Consider the following 24749-nt stretch of genomic DNA (forward strand, 5'->3'; position numbering starts at 1 on the left):
AACCCATTGTTAAAACGTACAAACTTACAGATTTTGTTATGTCTAGGGTTCCCGACGATGTATGGTGCCGAGAAGGAGTTTTTTTCCCAACTGAGATAAAAAGTTCTTTCTACCTGCTCCTTACACCAAGTCGCCACTAGGGGAAGCCAAGCGCACACAGCAATACCAAAAATAAACTGCAAAGTCAGAGTTACAATAGCGACATCCTGTGGACGGATGAACAATGTACAATCTTAGAAAGAAATTAAACCCAAAAAGTAGTCAATTTAAAGAGCATACGACACCAGAAAAAAAGTCTTAAATGGCATTATTATGTGAATTAGAATCATATTTTGAGACGATTCGACCATATACAACAATTTAGCAAAGCGCAGATGACGAGAAATTAGTCTTTTAATCTGCCGGTTAGCCACGCCTACAATTATAGGGCTTTAGCGTCCCCAACAGGTGGATGACGTCAGCGGTAGACTAGGCTCATCGGTTTTACTATTCAGCCCATTGAGGGGGAATTGTTCAGAACGAGGAAAATGAGACGAAGAGAGCTGCAAAATGTCATTGTTTCAGTCTCTCTACTCCCAATATTTTTACAGGATATTCTTTTTATCCAAGTATTTTCCCCAATAGCTATATAAATGGCTTGAGAAGGACCAGTCAGCCCGTCGAGGGGGAACTATTCACAATGAGGAAAACGCGACGAAGAGAGCGGCAAAATGTCATTGTTTCTGTCTCTTTACTTCAATATTTTTACAGGATATTCTTTTTATCCAAGTATTTTTCCCCAATAGCTATATAAATGGCTTGAGAAGGACCAGTCAGCCCGTCGAGGGGGAACTATTCACAATGAGGAAAACGCGACGAAGAGAGCGGCAAAATGTCATTGTTTCTGTCTCTTTACTTCAATATTTTTACAGGATATTCTTTTTACCCAAGTACTTTCCCCAATTGCTAAATAAATGGCATGGTCATGACAAATAACTTGTGCTAAATGGAATATAAAATAATAAAAATCCATTTATTCAAGACGACATGGCAAAATTACTCCATAATGGTCAAAACAGTCGACTTTACCTTTACTGTCACACCTGCCGAACGATATTTTATGACACCTAAATCGGACATATGTCATTTCCCTTCCCCGGCTTCGGAGAATGTAAACAGACCAGAAGGAGTGACAGCTAGCCGACATGCTAACCCGAACCGAGGGATGTTTCAAAGTCTTCGAAGTGGAAAATCACACATAACTAGCCTGGATTATTTGACATGACGACCCGGTTGTCGAGTTTCTTTGCGGATCGGCAAACCGCCCGGCGGAGAGCAATTTACAGTTCGTTCCCTGGAGGAGGGTGGCTGGAATTGTTGTGTAGCTAACGTGCTAACAGCTAACTGCTAATGAGCGTGAGGATAGCTTTTTACATGCCTATCAATGATCAAACGTAAGTAGTCCTTTATTTAAAGGAATTTTATAGTGTTTACTTTGTAATCACTGTATTCGTATTTGACATAATACAAAACAAGATCTTTACTCACTTCCTTGTAAGTCCAATGGTCCCACAGTAAATATCCACGGTGAATGGGAACCTTTTGAAACTCCAAAAAGGCGCATACGCCTCTCCCGCATACAGAATGATTTTTCTGCAGCCGTTTGGCTGGCGTGATGCAAAAAATAAAAGTATTAATCCGCAAAATCAGCTGAATCCTTCGTCCTCATACACAACAGTACACTGTAGCGTGAAGAGGACGTCTTCTACCGTACACGTCACAGCGCCCTCCTCCTCAATGCGAGACCGAAGCCGGAAGTCACTCATTTTCCTGGCGCGGGATTCAAAAAACTAAATAAATATAGCGATCGCTTCCACACACATCCAAGCGGTCCATATCATTCAGGAGCATAAAATACCGCGTGTATTATGAAATAAACATGCTTTTTCGTGTCACAAGCACTTTAAGTCCAGAGGACATAACAATGACACTTTATATCTAATCTATTTTGACTGGGAGGGGCTTTTCCGAGTCACTTCCTGTTCATTTTGGGTCTCTTTCTGTTGAATTTAGGGGCATTTTTGAGTCACTTCCTTGTTCACTAATTGGCTGCCATTGATGGCGCTAGACATTCAATCCAGTTTGACTGGGAGGGGCATTTCTGACTCACTTCCTGTTTAATTTTGGTCACTTCCTGTTGATTTTTTTTTTTTTTTTTTAATCTGGGAGGGGCTTTTCTGACTCCCTGTTTAATTTGGGTTACTTCTTGTTGATTTTGTGGCATTTTTGGGGTCTTTCTAGTTAACTCATTAGCTGCCATTGACGGCATTAGACGTACAATTTATTTTGACTGGGAGGGGCTTTTCCGAGTCACTTCCTGTTAATTTTGGGTCACTTCCGGTTGATTTTTGGGCAATTCCACATCACTTCCTGTTGATTTTGAGTCATTTTTGTTCACTCATTGGCTGCCATTGGTGACGCTAGACATTCAATCCAGTTTGACCGGGAGGGGCATTTCTGACTCACTTCCTGTTTAATTTGGGTCACTTCCTGCTGATTTGGGGGTATTTTTGGGTCTTTCTAGTTAACTCATGAGCTGCCATTGACAGCATTAGATGTACAATTTATTTTGACTGGGAGGGGCTTTTCCGAGTCACTTCCTGTTAATTTGGGGTCACTTCCTGTTGAATTTAGGGGCCTTTTTTAGTCACTTCCTCAGGCATGAAAATCTCTCACCTTTCGGCGAAATTCGCCGTTTTGAAGTAAAAAAGGATGACCTACGTGAATCGTGTAGATCCGAGGAGAAAACCTTTAAGGGGGGTGGGGGGGTTCGGGTGTAGGCATGTGCCGGTTACCTTCACGGTTTACCATGCTATGAAAACGTGGCGGTTACAAAACCACTAAAATTTTCCGTCATACAGTAGTACGTATTCGTTATTTTTCATGTGTCGAAAATGCAGCCAGAAGTGGCTTGGCGCGGCAGCACTTACCCCTTCCTCTGTTTGATGGTGCGAGTGTAAGTGACGCTATTCCAGCAAACCCAAAAAGAAACACTCCAAACGCAAGGCGTAAATTCTTCAATTTATTGATCTCTCAAATCGTGGTAACTGAAATATACCAAATGAATACATTTAAAACGTTGTACAATCGTATTTTTCCAGGTGTGAGTCGCTTCAACAGTTTAGCTTCATGAAAAAGTTTGCCAAAAACAAAACACACATTTTCCTTTCAAATTCAATACACAAAGTTACTAAAAACTTACAAAGACGAATGATAGGCAAGGCTTAGTTAGGAGAGCAACTTCATTGAGGTTAATCACAGCCGCTGAGAGAGAATCAAGTTTGTATGTGGGGAGGAGAAAAAGAGCGTCAAAGATCGCTAATTGCGACAGATGATCTTGTCCTAAGAACAAATTCACGTTCGCTGGATGAGGTGAGGTCTCACTCCCAATTTTTTTTTTTTAGATGAATGCATTCGCCAGCATATTGAATTTGGTGAGTAATGGTTTGAACCGTTTTCATATTTTGCGGTATGACAAAGTTACTGCCGTTTGTCGCAGCTTGCGTTGAACACTGCCAGAGCGTCCGGTGAAAAAATAGCTCCCGTTAAGGTAGCGTCAAGCTTGTGTATTTAATGGTAATATAAAAGCAGTGTTGTGAGTAACGTGTTATGTGAGTAATGCGTAACTGAAATCTGATTACTTTCTTTCAGTAAAGAACAATCTAACGCGTTCATTTTTCAAAATCAGTAATCTGAGTAAAATTACTTTCCTTGATGCCTGTGCGTTACTATTTTGTTATTGCCCCATAATGTATGTAGAATGAAGAATACTGTAGTCATGGGAGTGACATCACATGTCACATTTTCTAATCAAGGATGGGAAAAAAAAGGGTCACGTGTATTATCATGATGCGTGAGCCGTGAGCGCTGGGAGTTTGCGGCCAAAACAACACAGCCTTGCTTCCCCTCCAGGATGCAATGAAATAGGCAGGAGATATACTACAAACGGCTGCATTTGCACACTGGAAACACAGCCATTACGTCACATTTTTGTCCAGTAAAGATGACAAAAATATCTCCGTGCGTTGCGAACTTTGCGCTGGCTCAAAAAGACTGTCGACCGCTATAAGCATCCAATTCAAGCACCACTTGGAATTACAGCACAACAGGTAACACGAAAGCCAGGACTTTTTGATACTGCTCGTGCTCAATCCTCGGTTCAAGATCAGTTGTTGTTGAAGGTTTTGAAAGCTTAGGTTTAAAGAAATTCTAAATATCCATCTTGCCTCCTCAGCTGTAGTTTTGGCTAAGCAATGCAAACGGCTGTCTCTAAGGTGCTATCGTCACATGATCTGTTTGAAAAATCATTTGGACCCATTATGAAATAGTTTGAAGGATTCTTGTTCATTTCATTCATTTTTGTTGTTTATTTTATTGCTCTAAAACTTTTATAGACAACATTTTAATGGCCATATTCAATGGTCTTTATTTTAAAGGGGAAGCAGAATTTTTTACATTAGGCTTAATCTTTGAGTTAGCCGGGGTTTAATTAGTCGTTGGAGTTGATTTGAACAAATTCTGTGCAGTTTGCCAGTTATTTGTTAGTTTCAGGGGTCCGGAGTGGCTAAGCTAGTGCGAGTCAATGGTGGTTGAAATCAACTCCTTCAACTAATTAAACCCCCGCTCGAATATTAAGCCTTATGTGAGGTCAAATTCGCCACATGTAGGACGTTTCGTCGACAGAGGACATTTTGGCAGAACGCCGGAACATATTTCCTCAACACCGTTCTCACCTTTTTAACCCCTGACCCATGTTCATGCCTGCTTCCTTGTTCACTCATTGGCTGCCATTGATGGTGCTTGATATTCAATCCAGTTTGACTGGGAGGGGCATTTCTGACTCACTTCCTGTTTAATTTGGGTCACTTCCTGTTGATTTTGGGGCATTTTTAAGTCACTTTCTGTTGATTTTGGGGCATTTTTGGGTATTTTCCACATTAACTAATTGGCTAACATTGACGTCCAATCCATTTGGGAGGGGCATTTCTGGGTCACTTCCTGTTCATTTTGGGTCACTTCCTATTGAATTTAGGGGCATTTTTGAGTCACTTTTGTTCACTCATTAGCTGCCATTGATGACACTAGACATTCAATCCAGTTTGACTGGGAGGGGCTTTTCTGACTCATTTCCTGTTTAATTTGGGTCACTTCCTGTTGATTTTGTGGCATTTTTTGGGGGGTCTCTTTCTAGTTAACTGTAATTAGACGTACAATTTATTTTGACTGGGAGGGGCTAATCCGAGTCCCTTCTTGTTCATTTTGGGTCACTTGCTGTTGAATTTAGGGGCATTTTTGAGTCACTTCCTTGTTCACTCATTGGCTGCCATTGATGGCGCTGCACATTCAATCCAGTTTGACTGGGAGGGGCTTTTCTGACTCATTTCCTGTTTAATTTGGGTCACTTCCTCTCGATTTTGGGGTATTTTTTGGTTGCTTTCTGTCGATTTTGGGGCATTTTTGGGAATTCTGGGTTGGTTACCTGTTAGCTTATTAGCAGCCATTGATGGCATTTTATGTCCGATTTGACTGATTTCTGAGTCATATCCTTACTATTTTAGGTCACTTTCTGTTGATTTTGGGTCCCTTCCTGCTGATTTGGGGGTATTTTTGGGTCTTTCATTTTAACTCATTAGCAGCCATTGACGGCACCCGGACGTGCAATTTATTTTGACTGGGAGATTTTTTTTTTGAGTCACTTCCTGTTCAATTTGGGTTACTTTCTGTTGAATTTGAGGCATTTTTTGGGTCACCTTCTATTGATTTTGGGGCATATTTGGGTCATTTCCACGTTAACTTATTGGCTAACATTGACGTCCAATCCATTTGGGACGGGCATTTCTTGTTCACTTCCTGTTGATTTTGGGGCATTTTTGAGTCACGTCCTTGTTGACTCTTTGGCTGCCATTGATGGCGGTAGACATCAAATCCAGTTTGACTGGGACGGGCATTTCTGATTCACGTCCTGTTTAATTTGAGTCACTTTCTGTTGATTTTGGGGCATTTCTGACTCAATTCCTGTTGATTTGGAGGCATTTCTTTTGACTTTCTGTTGAATTTAGACCGTTTTATAGTCACTTCCTGTTTATTTTGGGGCATATTTGAGTCACTTTCTTGTTAACTCATTGGCAGCCATTGGTGGCCCTTTATGTCCTAATTATTTCTGGGTATTTCTGAGTCATATCATGTTTATTTTGCATCGCTTCCTGCTGATTTTGGGGCATTCTAGGTCACTTCCTGTTGATTTGGAGTAATTTTTGGGTTACTTCCTTGTGAACTCATTGGCGCCATTAATAGTTTTAGATGTCCAATCCATTTTGCCATGGAGTGGCATTTCCGAGTCCCTTCTTGATCATTTTGGGTCACATTTTATAGTCACTTCCTGTTGATTTTTGGGCTAATTCCGCATCACTTCCTGTTAATTTTGGTGCATTTCTGAGTCACTTCCTTGTTCACTCATTTGCAAGCCATTGATGGCACTTTATGTCCCAATCTATTTTGACTGGGAGGTGCATTTCCAAGTCACTTCTTGTTCATTTTTGGCCACTACCTTCTGATTTTTGGGGCAATTCTAGATCACTTTCTGTTGATTTTGGAGTATTTTTTGGGTCACTTCCTTGTCGAGTGCTGCCATTGGCTGCCGTCGACGTACAATCTATTTTCAAGAGAAGGGGAATTTCCGTGTTGAATGTAGGACATTTTATAGTCAATTTCTGTTGATTTGGGGGAATTTCCGTGTCACTTCCTGTTGAATTTAGGACATTTTATAGTAACTTCCTGTTGATTTTGGGGCATTTTTTAGTCACTTCCATGTTAGCTCATTGTCATCCATTAATAGCGCTTTACTCCCAATCCATTTTGAGTGGGAGGAACATTTCCAAGTTATTTCCCGTTTATTTTGGGGTATTTGTTGGTCACTTCCTGTTGATTTTTCGGGCATTTCTGGGTCGTTTCCTCTTGATTTTTGGGCATTTTGGGGTCACTTCCTCGTTCACTCATTGGCTGTCATTGATGACGCTAGACATTCAAGCCAGTGTGACTAGGAGAGGCATTTCCAAGTCATTTCCTGTTTAATTTGGGTCACGTCCTGTTGATTTGGGAGCATTTTTAGGTTACTTCCTAGTTAACTCACTGGCTGCCATTGACTGCACTAGACGTACAATCTATTTTCAAGAGAAGGGGAATTTCAGTGTTGAATGTAGGACATTTTATAGTCAATTTCTGTTGATTTTGGGGAATTTCCGTGTCACTTCCTGTTGAATTTAGGACATGTTATAGTTACTTCCTGTTGATTTTGGGGCATTTTTGAGTCACTTCCATGTTAGCTCATTGTCATCCATTGATAGCGCTTTACTCCCAATCCATTTTGAGTGGGAGGAGCATTTCCAAGTTATTTCCTGTTTATTATGAGGTATTTTTTTTGTCACTTCCAGTTGATTTTTCGGGCATCTCCGGGTCCTTTCCTCTTGATTTTGGGGCGTTTTGGGGTCACTTCCTTGTTCACTCATTGGCAGCCATTGATGGCACTTTATGTCTCATCTATTTTGACTAGGAGGGGCATTTTTGTGTCACTTTCTGGTCTCTTCCTGTTGATTTGCATGCAATTTTGGGTCACTTCCTTGGTAACCCATTGGCTGCCATTGACTGCACTCGACGTACAATCTATTTTCACGAGAAGTGGAATTTCCGTGTTGAATTTAGGACATTTTATAGTCACTTCCTGATGATTTTAGGGAATTTCCGTGTCACTTCCTGTTGAATTTAGGACATTTTATAGTCATTTCCTGTTGATTTTGGTGCATTTTTGAGTCACTTCCATGTAAGCTCATAGTCATCCATTCATAGCGCTTTACTCCCAGTCCATTTTGAGTGGGAGGAGCATTTCCAAGTCATTTCCCGTTTATTTTGGGGTATTTTTTTTGGTCACTTCCTGTTGATTTTTTGGGCATTTCCGGGTCCCTTCCTCTTGATTTTGAGGCATTATGAGGTCACTTCCTTGTTCACTCATTGGCTGCCATTGATGGCGCTAGACATTCAATCCAGTGTGACTAGGAGAGGCATTTCCGAGTCATTTCCTGTTGAATTTGGGTCACTTCCTGTTGATTTGGGAGCATTTTTAGGTAACTTCCTTGTTAACTCATTGGCTGCCATTGACTGCACTAGACGTACAATCTATTGTCACAAATAGGGGAATTTCCGTGTTGAATTTTGGACATTTTAGTCACTTCCTGATGATTTTGGCACATTTTTGAGTCGCTTCCATGTTAGCTCATTGTCATCCATTGATAGTGCTTTACTACCAATCCATTTTGAATGGGAGGAGCATTTCTAAGTCATTTCCCGTTTATTTTGGAGTATTTTTTGGTCACTTCCTGTTGATTTTTTGGGAATTTCTGGGTAGCTTCCTCTAGATTTTGGGGTCACTTCCTTATTCACTCATTTGCTGCCAGTGATGGCGCTAGACATTCAATCCAGTTTGACTAGGAGAGGCATTTCCGAGTCACCTCCTGTTTAATTTGGGTCATTTCATGTTGATTTGAGAGCATTTTTAGATAACTTACTTGTTGACTCATTGGGAGCCATTGATGGCAGTTTAGGTTTAATCTATTTTGACTGGGAGGGGCGTTTTGAGTCACTTTCTGTTCTTACTGTTGATTTGCATGCATTTTTGGGTCACTTCCTTGTTAACTCATTGGCTGCCCTTGACTGCACTAGACGTACAATCTATTTTCACAAGAAGGGGAATTTCCGTGTTGAATTTAGAACAGTTTTATCGTCACTCCCTGTTAATTTTGGGGAATTTTCATGTCACTTCCTGTTCAATTTAGGACATTTTATAGTCACTTTTTGATGATTTGGGGGCATTTTTGAGTTACTTCCATGTTAGCTCATTGTCATCCATTGATAGCGCTTTACTCCCAATCCATTTTGAGTGGGAGGAGAATTTCCAAGTTATTTCCTGTTTATTTTAGAGTATTTTTTTTAGTCACTTCCAGTTGATAGTGGGCTATTTTTGAGTCACTTCCTTGTTAACTCATTAGTTGCCATTGACAGCACTAGACATCCAATCAAGTTTGACAGGGAGGGGCGTTTTGAGACACTTTCTGTTCATTTCTGGTCGTTTCCTGTTGATTTGCATGCATTTTTGGGTCACTTCCTTCCATTGGCTGCCCTTGACTGCACTAGACGTACAATCTATTTTCACGAGAAGGGGAATTTCCGTGTTGAAATTAGGATATTTTATAGTCACTTCCTGTTGATTTTGGAGAATTTTCGTGTCACTTCCTGTTGAATTTAGGACATTTCATTGTTACGTCCTGTTGATTTTGGGGCATTTTTGAGTCACTTCCATGTTAGATCATTGTCATCCATTGATAGTGCTTTACTCCCAATCCATTTTGAGTGGGAGGCGCATTTCCAAGTAATTTCCCGTTTATTTTGGGGTATTTTTTGGTCACTTCCTGTTGATTTTTGGGCAATTCCGCATCACTTCCTGTTGACAGTGGGGTATTTTTGAGTCACTTCTTTGTTAATTCATTGGCTGCCATTGACTGCACTAGACGTACAATCTATTGTCACGAAAAGGGGAATTTCCGTGTTGAATTTAGGACATTTTAGTCACTTCCTGATGATTTTGGGGCATTTTTGGGTCACTTCCATGCTAGCTTATTGTCATCCATTGATAGCGCTTTGCTACCAATCCATTTTGAGTGGGAGGAGCATTTCCAAGTCATTTCCCGTTTATTCTGGGGTATTTTTTGGTCACTTCCTGTTGATTTTTCCGGCATTTCTGGGTCGCTTCCTCTTGATTTTGGGGTCACTTCCTTGTTCACTGCCAGTGATGGCGCTAAACATTCAATCCAGTTTGACTAGGAGAGGCATTTCCGAGTCACTTCCTGTTTAATTTGGGTCACTTCCTGTTGATTTGGGAGCATTTTTGGGTAACTTGACAACACTGCATCGAATGGACACCATTTCTAACATGTTCACCCCACATTCAAACGCACTAACATACTGCAAAATGCTTTTAGTGTGTGCTTAAGTCCCTAATGTCAGTCCTCCCTCCAGCTACAGTGGCAATCTACAGTAATTGGAGCAGTTTGAGTGGGGAATTCTACTCCGACGACCTCGAAGTGCTATTTGTCTTTCTGCCCATTTCTTTTAATTGAATGAAAATGCACATCTCTCTGTTTTTTTCCCCCCTGCGCTTTATGTACTTTTCCTGTCCGTCACGCCGGAAGCGCTTTCAATTAGACGGCATTGATCAAAATTGGCTGCATACGCCGCATCTGGTTTCGACCTCCTCGCTGCGTCGGGTTGACTTTCATTGAACGCCGCCCCTCCCAGGGCGCTACAGGAAGTGTGATTGTTAAAAAGAGGGTAGGATTTACGATGTGTTTGTTGTTACTTGTAGTTATTGTTGTGTAGATACCAATTTTTAATTATTATTTTTTTGGGCTCTCGATGCCAATTCCGACTGGAGGTGGGAACCCCGGGGAAGCTCCCAACGCGATATGATTTGCAATACAAGGCTCACGATAAGTGGTTGATTCTACAATATACTGTTTTTTTTGGTCACTTTTTATTGATTTTGGGTCTCTTCCTGTTGATTTGTAAGCTTTTTTTGAGTCACTTCCTTGTTCACTCATTGGCTGCCGTTAATGGCGCTCAATATCCAATCCGGTTTGAGTGGGAGGGGCATTTCCGAGTCACTTCCTGTTTGATTTGGGTCACTTCCTGTTGATTTTAGGGCAATTCTGCATCACTTCCTGTTGATTTTGGAGCATTTTTTGTGACGTTAACTCATTGGCTAACATTGACGTCCAATCCATTTTGAGTGCGAGAGGCATTTGTTTCACTTCCTGTTCATTTCGGGTGACTTCCTGTTGATTTTTGGGCATATCCAGATCACTTCCTGTTCATTTTGGGTCACTTCTTTTTGATTTTGGGATCTTTTTTGGCCACTTGCTGTTGATTTTGGGGCATTTCTGGGTCACTTTCTGTGAATTTCTGGCCAATTTTTGTCACTTCCCTGGTAACTCATTGGCTGCCATTGACGGCGGTAGGTGTCCAATCAATTTAGAGGGGAAGTGGATATTTTCGAGTTATTTCCCGGTTAGTTTGGGTCACTTCCTGTTGATTTTGGGGCATTTTTGGGGTCACTTTCTGTGATTTTTGGGGCATTTTTAAGTCACTTCCCTGTTCACTCATTGGCTGCCGTTGATGGTGCGAGATGTCCATTTCGGTTTGACTGGGATGGGCATTTCCAAGTCACTTCCTGTTCATTTCGGGTGACTTCCTGTTGATTTTTGGGCATATCCAGATCACTTCCTGTTCATTTTGGGTCACTTCTTTTTGATTTTGGGACCTTTTTTGGCCACTTGCTGTTGATTTTGGGGCATTTCTGGGTAACTTTCTGTGAATATCTGAGCAATTTTTGGGTCACTTCCCTGTTAACCCATTGGCTGCCATTGACGGCAGTAGATGTCCAATCAATTTAGCGGGGGAGGGGATATTTTCGAGTTATTTCCCGGTTAGTTTGGGTCATTTCCTGTTGATTTTGGGGCATTTTTGTGATGTTAACTCGTTGTTGAACATTAACCTCCAATCCATTTTGAGTGGGAGAGGCATTTGTTTCACTTCCTGTTCATTTCAGGTGACTTCCTGTTGATTTTTGGGCATATCCAGATCACTTCCTGTTCATTTTGGGTCACTTCTTTTTGATTTTGGGATCTTTTTTGGCCACTTGCGGTTGATTTTGGGGCATTTCTGGGTCACTTTCTGTGAATTTCTGAGCAATTTTTGGGTCACTTCCCTGTTAACTCATTGGCTGCCATTGACGGCGGTAGGTGTCCAATCAATTTAGAGAGGGAGGGAATATTTTCGGGTTATTTCCCGGTCAGTTTGGGTCACTTCCTGTTGATTTTGGGACATTTTTGTGATGTTAACTCGTTGGCAAACATTGACCTCCAATCCATTTTGAGTGGGAGAGGCATTTTTTTCACTTCCTGTTCATTGTGGGTCACTTCCTTTTGATTTTGGAATCTTTTTTTTGGCCACTTGCTGTTGATTTTGGGGCATTTCTGGGTCACTTTCTGTGAATTTCTGGGCAATTTTTGGGTCACTTAACTGTTAACTCATTGGCTGCCATTGACGGCGGTAGGTGTCCAATCAATTTAGAGGGGGAGGGAATATTTTCGAGTTATTTCCCGGTTAGTTTGGATCACTTCCTGTTGATTTTAGGGCATATCTGGGTCACTTCCTGTTGATTTTGGGGCATTTTGGGGTCACTTTCTGTGATTTTTGGGGCATTTTTGAGTCACTTCCTTGTTCACTCATTGGCTGCCGTTGATGGTGCGAGATGTCCAATTCGGTTTGACTGGGATGGGCATTTCCGAGTCACTGCCTGTTTGATTTGGGTCACTTCCTGTTGATTTTAGGGCAATACCGCGTCACTTCCTGTTGATTTTGGAGCATTTTTTGTGACGTTAACTCATTGGCTAACATTGACGTCCAATCCATTTTGAGTGGGAGAGGCATTTGTTTCACTTCCTGTTCATTTCGGGTGACTTCCTGTTGATTTTTGGGCATATCCAGATCACTTCCTGTTCATTTTGGGTCACTTCTTTTTGATTTTGGGATCTTTTTTGGCCACTTGCTGTTGATTTTGGGGCATTTCTGGGTAACTTTCTGTGAATTTCTGAGCAGTTTTTGGGTCACTTCCCTGTTAACCCATTGGCTGCCATTGACGGCAGTAGGTGTCCAATCAATTTAGAGGGGGAGGGGATATTTTCGAGTTATTTCCCGGTTAGTTTGGGTCCCTTCCTGTTGATGTTGGGACATTTTTGTGATGTTAACTCGTTGGCAAACATTGACCTCCAATCCATTTTGAGTGGGAGAGGCATTTGTTTCACTTCCTGTTCATTTTGGGTCACTTTCTTTTAATTTTTGGATCTTTTTTGGCCACTTGCTGTTGAATATGGGGCATTTCTGGTTCACTTTCTGTGAATTTCTGGGCAATTTTTGGGTCACTTCCCTGTTAACTCATTGGCTGCCATTGACGGTGGTAGGTGTCCAATCAATTTAGACGGGGAGGGGATATTTTCGAATTATTTCCGGGTTAGTTTCGATCACTTCCTATTGATTTTAGGGCATTTTTGGGTCACTTCCTGTTAATTCTAGGGCATTTTTGGGTCACTTCCTGTTGATTTTGGGGGCATTTTTTGGGTCATTTCCTTGTTAACTCATTGGCTGCCAGTGTTGGCGTTAGACATCCAATCCAGTTTGACTGGGAGGGGCATTTCCGAGTCACTTCCTGTTTAATTTGGGTCACTTCCTGTTTATTTTGGGGCAATTCCGCATCACTTCCAGTTGATTTTGGAGCATTATTCTAATGTTAACTCATTGGCGAACATTGACATCCAATCCATTTTGAGTGGGAGAGGCATTTGTTTCACTTCCTGTTCATTTCGGGTCACTTCCTGTTGATTTTTGGGCATGTCCACATCACTTCCTGTTCATTTTGGGTCACTTCTTTTTAATTTTGGGATCTTTTTTGGCCACTTGCTGTTGATTTTGTGGCATTTCTGGGTCACTTTCTGTGAATTTCTGGGCAATTTTTGGGTCACATCCCTGTTAACTCATTGGTTGCCATTGACGGCGTTAGGTGTCCAAACCATTTAGAGTGGGAGTGGTATTTCAGAGTCACTTCCTGTTTAATTTGGGTCACTTCCTGTTAATTTTAGGGCAATTGCGCATCACTTCCTGTTGATTTTAGAACATTTTTGTGACGTTAACTCATTTGCTAACATTGACTTCCAATCCATTTTGAGTGTGAGACGCATTTCTGGGTGACTTCCTGTTCATTTCTGGTGACTTCCTGTTGATTTTTGGGCATGTCCGGATCACTTCCTGTTCATTTTGGGTCACTTCCTTTTAATTTTGGGATCTTTTTTGGCCGCTTGCTGTTGATTTTGGGGCATTTCTGGGTCATTTTCTGTGAATTTCTGGGCAATTTTTGGGTCGCTTCCCTGTTAACTCATTAGCTGCCATTGACGGTGGTAGGTGTCCAATCAATTTAGAGGGGGAGGGGATATTTTCGAGTTATTTCCCGGTTAGTTAGGATCACTTCCTGTTGATTTTAGGGCATTTTTGGGTCACTTCCAGTGATTTTTGGGGCATTTTTTGGGTCACTTCCTTGTTAACTCATTGGCTGCCAGTGTTGGCGTTAGACGTTCAATCCAGTTTGACAGGGAGGCGCATTTCCGAGTCACTTTCTGTTTAATTTGGGTCACTTCCTGTTGATTTTGAGGCACTTCTGCATCACTTCCTGTTGATTTTGGGGCATTTTTGGGTCGCTTCCTGTGATTTTTGGGGCATTTTTTGGGTCACTCATTGGCTGCCAGTGACATCCAATCAATTTTGTCTGGGAGGGACATTTCCGAGTCACTTCCTGTTCATTTTGTATCACTTCCTGTTGATTTGGGGGTATTTTTTTGGCTACTTACTGTTGGTTATTGGGCATTTCTGGGTCACTTATTCTGAATTTTGGGGCTTTTTCTTTGGGGTCACTACCTTGTTAACTCATTGGCTGCCAGTGATGGCACTAGACGTCTAATCCAGTTTGACAGGGAGGGGCATTTCCGAGTCACTTCATGTTTAATTTGGTTCACTTCCTTTGATTTTGGGACACTACCACATCACTTCCACGTTAACTCATTGGCTAACGTTGACATTTTGACTGAGAGGGGCATTTCTGGGTAATTTCCTGTTCATTTTTGTATCACCTTTTGATTCTGGGAAAAAGAAAATCCCCACTTGCTGTGATTTTTGGTCATTTCTTTGTCACTCTCTGTGAATTTTTGGACATTTGTTTTGTGTCACTTCCATGTGAACCCATTGGCTGCCATTGATAGCGTTAGACGTCCAATCCATTTTGACTGGGAGGGACATTTCCGAGTCACTTCCTGTTCATTTTGGGTCACTTCCTGTTGATTTTGGGGGCATTTTTTTGGCTAATTGATGTTGATGTTTGGGCATTTCTGGGTCATATCCTGTGAATTTTGGGGCTTTTTTGGGTAATGTCCTTGCTAATTCATTGACAGCGCTGGACGTCCAATCAATTTTCATTGGGAGGGGCATTTCCAAGTCACTTCCTGTTTATTTTTTGTCACTTCCTGTTGATCTGGGGGCATTTTTTGGATAATTGATGTTGATGTTTGGGCATTTCTGGGTCATATCCTGTGAATTTCTGGGCTTTTTTGGGTAATGTCCTTGTTAACTGCTTGGCTGCCATTGATGTCCAATCAATTTTCACTGCGAGTGGCATTTCCGAATCACTTCCTGTTTATTTTGTGTCACTTCCTGTTGATTTGGGGGCATTTTTTGGCTAACTGATGTTGATTTTTGGCCATTTCTGGGTCACTTCCTGTGAATTTTCGGGCACTTTTTGGGTCACTTCCTTGTTCACTCATTGGCTCCCATTGACGGCGCTCGACATCCAATCCAGTTTGACCGGGAGGGGCATTTCCGAGTCATTTCCTGTTTAATTTGGGTCACGTCCTGTTGATTTTAGGGCAATTCCATGTCACTTCCTGTTGAATTAGGCTACGTTCATACTACAGGTCTTAATGCACGAATCCGATTTTTTGTCATATCCGTTTTTTTGGCGTGCCCGTTCAGACTGCCTTTATCCATTGAGACCGTTCAAGTATTACGAATGCGCACTAATTCGCGGTCCGACACGCGCTGAGCAAGACGACCCACATGCGCAGAAGCATCAAAACAAATGACACACGTCATCCGTCATTCCAGGGATATCATATTTTGCTTTTCAAAAGGAGGACACAAATAACAGACATAAATAATCCCCGTTTAGGCTTATATTCAAAGTTTATATGGATCGATACCATGCACGCATGGTCCGTGCATGTTACACACACATACGGGCAGTTTGCCCCGACCTCGGCCGTGTAGGCGATGTTGAAATATTGCTCACTTGGAGCAGAGAGAAAACTGAGCATTCTCAGGCTTATCCTCAACCCATTTTTATATTTTATGACTAGTTGTCAAGCTCAGCCCTTCCCCAAAAGCCATGTTCACTGCAAGCTAGACGCTAATAACGCACTGCGGCACCGCTATGGTAAGCGTCTCTCTCGCTATTTGATGACGTAATTGCTGCATGAAATCCAATTTGGGAGCGTGGACAGTACAGACCGCCGCGACAGTCTGGAAAAATGTGGCCCAGATCGGATTTGAACCACATACGAAAGTGACCCAGATCGGATTTGAAATGGTCCAGTTCTATGTGACTTGTCACATTCAGACTGTCAAGTTAATGCCTGACTCGAGTCGGAAAAACGGGAAAAAATCGGATTCGTGCATTAAGACCTGTAGTATGAACGTAGCCTTAGAGGCATTTTTGGGATCACTCCCTAATTAACTCATTGGCTGCCATTGACATCCAATCCAGTTTGACTGGAAGGGGCATTTTCAAGTCACTTCCTGATTATTTTGTGTCACTTCCTGTGAAATTTTGGGCTTTTTTTGGGTCACTTCCTTGTTAACTTATTGGCTGCCATTGACGTTCAATCCATTTTCACTGAGTGGAGCGTTTCTGAGTCACTTTCTGTTTATTTTTGTTCACTTCCTGTTGATTTTGGGGCATTTTTGGGTCACTTCCTATCCATCTTAAGGCATTCCAGGGGCACTTCCTGTAGATCGTGAGTCACTTGATTTGGAGGAATTTCAGGGTCACTTCCTGTTGATTTGGCGGCATTTCAGGCTCACTTCCTGCTCATATTGGGTCACTTCCTGTTGATTTTAAAGCAATCCAGGTTCTAGTATATAGTACTAGTGATAAACTCATTTCGATTCACAGCAGAAGAATGATTGGATGTCTGGTAAGGATCGTTTCCCCGCCGCTCATTACCGGCGCGGGGGTCGCGGCGTTTGTCAATCCGGTCGTTTCCCGTCTCGATTGCTCCGTGAAGCGGAATATTGCAGTCGCCTGTCCTTTGCCGACTAACACGAGACCAAGGTGAAAAGGTGACGTCTTTAATAAACGTTAAATACAGAAAACCGAGAGGCCAGTTCACCCGGGACGTATCGATCGGCACAATTTACTCCGAGGATTAACGCTCTGTAGAGTAATAGAAAGGTTTTTCCCGACTGTCACTCAGCCGTCGGGGTCGTTTCCACCCGGCACGCTTGAAGCGTGTCGCCACGTCTTGCTCACAAACCCGCATCCGGCATCGAAGGATCGAGCCGGGATGCTTAAGAGAAATTAGCTTGTTGCTAAGTGGGATTACGGGGAATCCCTGTGTTTCTCAAAAATGAAATAACTCATTCATACATGAATAATTCTTTTTTGTTTGTTTGTTAACAATATTGCATTCATATGAGATAGGTGTCTCAAATGTGTGGCCCAGGGGCCAATTAGGGCCCACAGGACAATATTTTGTAGCTCCCATTTGACACTGAATTGTAGTACTATTTGTGTTTGTCTGCACATATTTTGCAATGGGCAGTAAAATATACAGTTTGTCAGTAATTTATAATGAAATCAATGAATGAATGAGTTGAAGGATCCATTTTGGATCGGGAAATAATCAATTATGTAAATGGTACAAAATAAAAATGCAGATAAAAAAACATGGCCAGTTAAAAAGATTTCAATTTAAAAAAAAAAAAAAAATCATAAAAAAATGAAATGACAACAAATTGAAGAAAAATTACATAATAAGAAAAAGAACATTAGTTTGAATATTACAAAAATTAAAAAGCCAAATAATCAACCCATGTGAAATTAAAATAATGAGTAATTCTAAATAAAATGTTTTAAAAATTTAACTTCTAAAAATACACAAACAAATTGTAAAAAAAAAAAGAAAAGTATTGTTTAATTTAAAAAATAAATAAATTACCAAATAAACAATACACGCATAATTTAAAAATATAAAATAATAATTTTAAAATAAACATATGTTATTATAATATAAATATGAATAAAATATTTTTTTAAATAAATCTTCACAAAATTAAATTGTAATAAATTGAAAAAAATATTTTTCAAACACTGATATTTTTTTAAAGTGCGAATGAAAAAAATAAGATAAAATATCATAAAATAAATTTGAATTAATTACAAAAAAAGTGCGATTAAAAAAACCTATGTTAGGATTAAAAATATAAATAATTTAAAATTTAAAAAAATTGTAATAAATTGGACAAAAAGAAAATTATCATTCAAATAATGGTTAAAAAACAGATTTTTTTAAGTGCAAGTAAAAGCATGCATGATTAAAAATATAATTCAAAATTAAAAAATAGCAAAATTAATTGGAAAAAAGACAATTATTATTCAAATAATAATAAAAAATCTTTTTTGTTTTTACGTGCAAGTAAAACCATGCATGATTAAGACTATAAATAATTCTAAATAAAATAAAATGAATCCCCAAAAAATGGTTATCAATTGGTGGTTTCAATTTGAAGGAATTTGGCCCCCCGGCCAAAATCCCGCGCGTTCACTCCGGTGTTAACCCTTTGTACTGACTCCATTTTGAACAGTTTAAAGAAGGCTCACTGAAAACAGGTTGACAATTTATTGGTCGACAGTGGTCAACAGCAAGGCAAAAACGGACGACAGAGAAGCAATGTTAAATCCAAGGTCTGCAAAACAACGAATACATCGGAATGTCCCCGAGAATCGACCCTTGTTTGCTAAAAGTTCAGTCTTTTGAAAACTGCGGTGGAGTGGGCTGGGCGGATGGCATGCCTGGGTGTTGTCTTGGGATCCTCCCTCTGTGGCTGGTTTGGACAGTCAAGTTCGTGCGTCATCCTTCGTGGCTGGGACGTGGTTGCCACGGTAACCAACGCATGTCTTGACGTCCAAGGCACCGCGCTATCAACATGTTGTCCTGGCAGGACAGGAGCGTCCTGACCCCATCGAAGAGTTGTTGACGTCTTCTCATTACCTTATCAGGCGAGGTCTAATAAGTTGGTCCCCTTTACTGTATCAAAGGGCATGTAGTAACATCTCCCTAACTGCTTTACTATAATAAATGTATTAGACTAACGGAGACACTTATATGGTGTCTGTGAGAAAGGTAACTATTCCCTTCAAATTCTACTGTTTTTTCAGGGGCTTTGTTTCATAAATGTCTTGTGAAGGTTAGGGTTCATGTCGCTGAACAGACAGCAATAGACGTCCAATCCTGATTCATCCCAAATGGAATGGATTGTTTGTTATCAATATCAATTTCCATTTTTTACTAACTACCACAACACACACTGTATTTCATTTTCGACGTGTCGAGACCGCCGACCCCCAATTGATCCATTTCCTTGGGATTTATGGCCGCGTTTGTACAAAAAGGCTGTGACCTTGCCCGTCTTCTGTTGTTGCCTGGAGGTTATTAAAAAGCCCATTAAAGCCATTGGTGGCTCACACTGCAGATGTAGAGATGTCACGGCAAGAGATTGATCTGGGAAAGGGAAAACTCCAAAGCTGAAATTGCATCCCCCTTAAATGGATCCATTGTGGTGATAAATCATGACATATCCTTATTTTTATGGTTGTTATTGCAGGCTAAAGGCCTGTCGAGTCGCCGCTCAAGTTGTTGTTAGTGCGGACGCTATTGTTTTTGAGCTAGCTAGCTAAGCGCTATTGGTGGACTGATTCAGAGATGTTTATTTGTCATTGACACCAGCTCTCACAAGATGACAACAGATGCAACGAAATCCCGCTCGAGGGCCGCTGCAGACTTTGTTCTTCTCTCTTTTCTTCAGAAACTACCGTATTTTTCGGACTACAAGTCGCTCCTGAGTATAAGTCGATCCAGCCATAAAATGCCCAACGAAGAGAAAAAAAACATATACAAGTCGCACCGGAGTATAAGTCGATTTTTGGGGGGAAATTTACTTGATAAAATCCAACACATAGAACAGACCTGTCATCTTGAAAGGCAATTTAATATAAAAATACAATAGAGAACAACATGCTAAATAAATGTACAGTGTACAGTGTATGAACAACGAAATGTGAATATACTGTCCTACGTTAAGGCTCGGTCGTGGCTATACAGCGAACTCCCAAAAGACAATGCTGGACGTCTGTATAATTTGCTGAATCAATTTGGTCCTCGATAGAAAACAGGTTCGCATCAACGTAAATAAATGATAATTAGGTACTATTAGTAATAAGTAACAGGTTAGCATGCGTTCGCTATCATTAGCACATCGTTCAAACAACCACACAACTGGCTCTAAGTGTCCGATCGCGGGTGGAAAATACACAACAACAACAGAAAAGATGATACACGCTGGCGTTGCCTCTGTAGAGATGATTTAAAAGCATAAACAATGAAAGTATGAGTGTGCGTAGTTGTACCAATTGATATATCTTCTCTGCGTTGGGAAATAACATAAGGTGTTAAGAAAAAGATCAACTACTACCTTGCTTACCCACATTACTTCCCACGATATCTCTAATTGTTGAGAGAGGGATTGTAAGGCTTTAGTCAGTTAAAAAAAGGCTTCAAAGGCTGCCAAATTTCTCTCTACTCATTTTACGTTGCCTTTTAGCTCTATCTATACGTAAAACGGTGCCATTATAGATCGAACACGACAATGCGTGAGTGGGTGGTGCAGCGCATGCGTTAATTGCGTTAAATATTTTAATGTTATTACCGCCGTTAACGCGATAAATTTGATAGCCCTACTTGAAGCCAAAACTAAAGTCTCTTGATGAGTGTAAGACATTTTGTCTGTAACGTTAAATATAATTAGAAAACGATTCAATAAAAAAAAAAAAATTATATATATATGTATATATATATTAAAAAAGGCATGTCCGATATTTTTTTGCCGATTCCGATACTTTGAAAATGACGTGATCGGACATCTTTTGTTTTACCTATTGCAGATTCAGTCTTCCCAGCCTGGTGCGGGTCTACAATTTTGTCTCTGGTGTCCTTCGACAGCTCTTTGGTCTTGGCCATAGTAGAGTTTAAAGTGTGACTGACTGAGGTTGTGGACAGGTGTCTTTTATACTGATAATAAGTCAAAACAGGTGACATTAATACAGGTAACGAGTGGAGCCTCGTTAGACCTCGTTAGAAGAAGTTAGACCGCTTTGACAGCCAGAAATCTTGCTTGTTTGTCGGTGACCAAATGCGTATTTTCCACTCTAATTTGGAAATAAATTCTTTAAAAATCAAACAATGTGATTTTCTGGTTTTTTTTCCACATTCCGTCTCTCATGGTTGAGGTTTACCCATGTTGACAATTACAGGCCTCTCTAATCTTTTCAAGTAGGAGAACTTGCACTATTGGTGGTTGACTAAATACTTATTTGCCCCAGTGTATATACTAGGCATGTATACATAGAAGCAGAGGCGGACTGGTAATCTGTAGCTTCTGGAGGATCACAGAACGGCCGGGGCTCAGGACGGCCGGCGGCCGCCATACACACATCCTTGTTTTTATCCCCCTATCCTCTATGATTATCTACAGTTCGCACCTGATCCGACAGGTGGCAGCAATGCGCCTGGCTGTTAACCGCCAATCTGATAGGAGGAGAACGAAGAAGTGGGCCATTCCCGCAAGGCGCTGTGACTCTGAAAGACTTGCTGTGGCCCACGAAGGGGCAGGATAGAGCGATAAGAGCTTTGGCGGACTTTCTAGTTGCCACCGGGCTGAGATGGAATGAAGAGGGTTACTTGTTAGGGATATTGGCAATTGTTATCCACCAGGAGGCTACAATTTAAATGAAATAAATGGCAACTAAAGGGCTAGTATTTTAGCTGTAAAACAACGTATGCACACGCAGCAGCAATATTAATTTAGAAGAAATATAACAAAATATTCATAAAATGAATGATTTTACTTTAGAGTTTATGTAGTTAAATTGATATGATATATATTTTTAATCATTTATATAACGTTTTGTTTTCTGGTTAATACTTTCCAATGAAGGTTATGTATACAGGATTTGTCTTGAAATGTTTATTGTATTTTCATTGAAATTTATTATTTGTGTGGCAAGATTAATTATGGCATAAACAATGAAGTCATTTTATAGACACGGGATAGGTGTTATTATAATCAATTGGATACATAAAACTTGCTTTAAAAAATTTTTTTTTTTCATTTGTTTATTCAGGTTGATCATATAGTTAGGGCAGAAGATGAATCCAACTCAGTCCAGCCTTGCAGTACTTTGAGCACCCCAAGTCAGACAGTCACAGTCTAGACACATTTTCTTCATTTTTCTCTCAAAGTGTACAAAATTGATGCATTTCACAATGAAACATAAAAAAAAATTCTCCCGGGGGGCATGCCCCCGGACCCCCTTAGAGGGTCTGTGTTTCCCTTCGTACAGCGATTCTTTTGGGCTGGGCTGAGTCAAAGTCCAGGGCTGCTTTTTAGTCCCAGTCCGCCCCTGCATAGAAGGGTGTAATTTTGAGTGGAAAATGGGGGGGGGGCTTCAGCCTGTGCTAGCACATTAGCGCTTGTTTCCTTCATTACAGATCCTGAAAGAATTCAAGGATGAAGAGTGGGACATCGGCAACATCGTGCACACGCTGACCAACAGACGCTACGCGGAAAAGAGCATCGCTTACGCCGAAAGTCACGACCAGGTTAGCGTGGTTTTCCGCGTTCTTAGGGAAATATCTATAGCGTCTCCTTTACGCCAGGCGCTGGTAGGCGACAAAACGCTGGCGTTCTGGCTGATGGACAAGGAGATGTACACCAATATGAGCTCGCTGGCTCCCATGACTCCCGTCATCGATCGCGGCATGCAGTTGCATAAGATGATCCGCTTGCTCACGCACGCTCTGGGCGGCGAAGCTTACCTCAACTTTATGGGTGAGTCATCGCGGAAACCAACCGCCCGGGTTTTTTTTGTCTGCAGTCATTCATAAAACTCTTTCGTATCAGACAACAGATAACAAATGCAATCATAAAACGCGGTTTTCAAATGGTGTTTTTTTTAAATTTGGAATTCAAGTCCGAGTCATCTGATTTTGAGGATTTGCCGATACCGAGTACCGATCTCGGCAATGTATTAAGTCGGGGGAAAGACGAAAAGCACATGTCACATAGTAAAATATTGTCCACATTTTAGTCATTATGGATGACACCCAAAAAAAAAAAAAATCATAAAATCAAAAGGAAGTGACTCTGAAATGCCCCGCCCAGTGGAAATGGATTAAACATCAAGCATCATCAATGGCAGCCAATGGGTGAATAAAGAAGTGACCCAGAAATACCAAAAAAATAAACTGGAAGTGATGCAAAATTGCCCAAAAATCAACAAGTGACCCAAAATAAACAGGTAATGACTCAGACATGCCCCTCCCAGTCAAAATGGATTGGATGTCAATGGCAGTCAATTGGTTTACAAGGAAGTGACCCAGACATACCAAAAATAAACTGCTTAATTGCCAAAAAATAAACTGGAAGTGACGCAAAATTGCCCAAAAATCAACAGGAAGTGACCCATAATAAACAGATAATGGCTCAGACATGCCTCTCCCAGTCAAAATGGATTGGACATCAATGGCAGCCAATGGGTTGACAAGGAAGCGACGCGGAATTGCCCAAATATCAACAGGAAATGACCAAAAATGTGCCCCAAAATCAACATAAAGTGACCCAAAATAAACAGGTAATGACTCTGACATGCCCCTCCCAGTCAAAACTAAATGGATGTCAATGGAAGCCATTGGGTTAACAAGGAAGTGACTCAGAAATACCAGAAATAAACTGGAAGTGACACAGCGTTGCCCAAAATTCAACAGCAAATGACCAAAAATGCCCCAAAATCAACAGGAAGTGACCCAAAATAAACAGGTAATGACTCACACATGCCCCTACCAGTCAAAACGGATTGGACGTCAATGGTAGCCAATAGTTAACTAGGAAGTGACGCAGAAATACCAAAAAATAAACTGAAAGCGATGCAGAATTGCCCAAACATCAACAGGAAATGAACCAAAAAAATGCCCCAAAAATCAACAGGAAGTGACCCAAAATAAACGGGTAATGACGCCGAAATAGTCCTCCCAGTCAAAACGGATTGTATGTCAATGGCAGCCAATGGGTTAACAAGGAAGTGATCCAGAAATACTAAAAAATAAACTGGAAGTGATGCAAAATTGCCCAAAAATCAACAAGAATTGACCCAAAATAAACATGTAATGACTCAGACATGTCCCTCCCAGTCAAAATGGATTTGATGTCAATGGCAATCAATTGGTTAACAAGTGACCCAGACATACCAAAAATAAACTGCTTAATTGCCAAAAAAATAAACTGGAAGTGATGCAAAATTGCCCAAAAATCAACAGGAAGTGACCCAAAATAAACAGGTAATGGCTCAGACATGCCTCTCCCAGTCAAAATGGATTAGACATCAATAGCAGCCAATGGGTTAACAGGGAAGCGACGCGGAATTGCCCAAATATCAACTGGAAATGAACAAAAAAAATGCCACAAAAACAACAGGAAGTGACCCAAAATAAACAGGTAATGACTCGGACATGCCTCTCCCAGTTAAAATGGATTAGACATCAATAACAGCCAATGGGTTAGTTAAGAGGGAAGGGACGTGGAATTGCCCAAATATCAACAGGAAATGACCAAAAAAGTGCCCCAAAATCAACAGGAAGTGACCCAAAATAAACAGGTAATGACTCTGACATGCC

The 24749-nt window shown here is 40.9% G+C and overlaps 1 protein-coding gene across 1 annotated transcript in view; it reads left to right on the forward strand.

Moving 5' to 3' along the window:
- gbe1b (glucan (1,4-alpha-), branching enzyme 1b) overlaps window positions 1–24749 on the forward strand; it is a 227469-nt gene that overhangs the window by 129559 nt on the left and 73161 nt on the right. The window contains exons 11-12 of the mRNA XM_057838476.1: window positions 22569–22679; window positions 22737–22908. Coding sequence (XP_057694459.1) covers window positions 22569–22679; window positions 22737–22908 — 283 coding nt within the window. The remainder of the gene's footprint in view (window positions 1–22568; window positions 22680–22736; window positions 22909–24749) is intronic.

This window comes from Corythoichthys intestinalis, chromosome 6 (genome assembly GCF_030265065.1).
Source record: "Corythoichthys intestinalis isolate RoL2023-P3 chromosome 6, ASM3026506v1, whole genome shotgun sequence".
NCBI classification, from domain to species: domain Eukaryota; kingdom Metazoa; phylum Chordata; class Actinopteri; order Syngnathiformes; family Syngnathidae; genus Corythoichthys; species Corythoichthys intestinalis.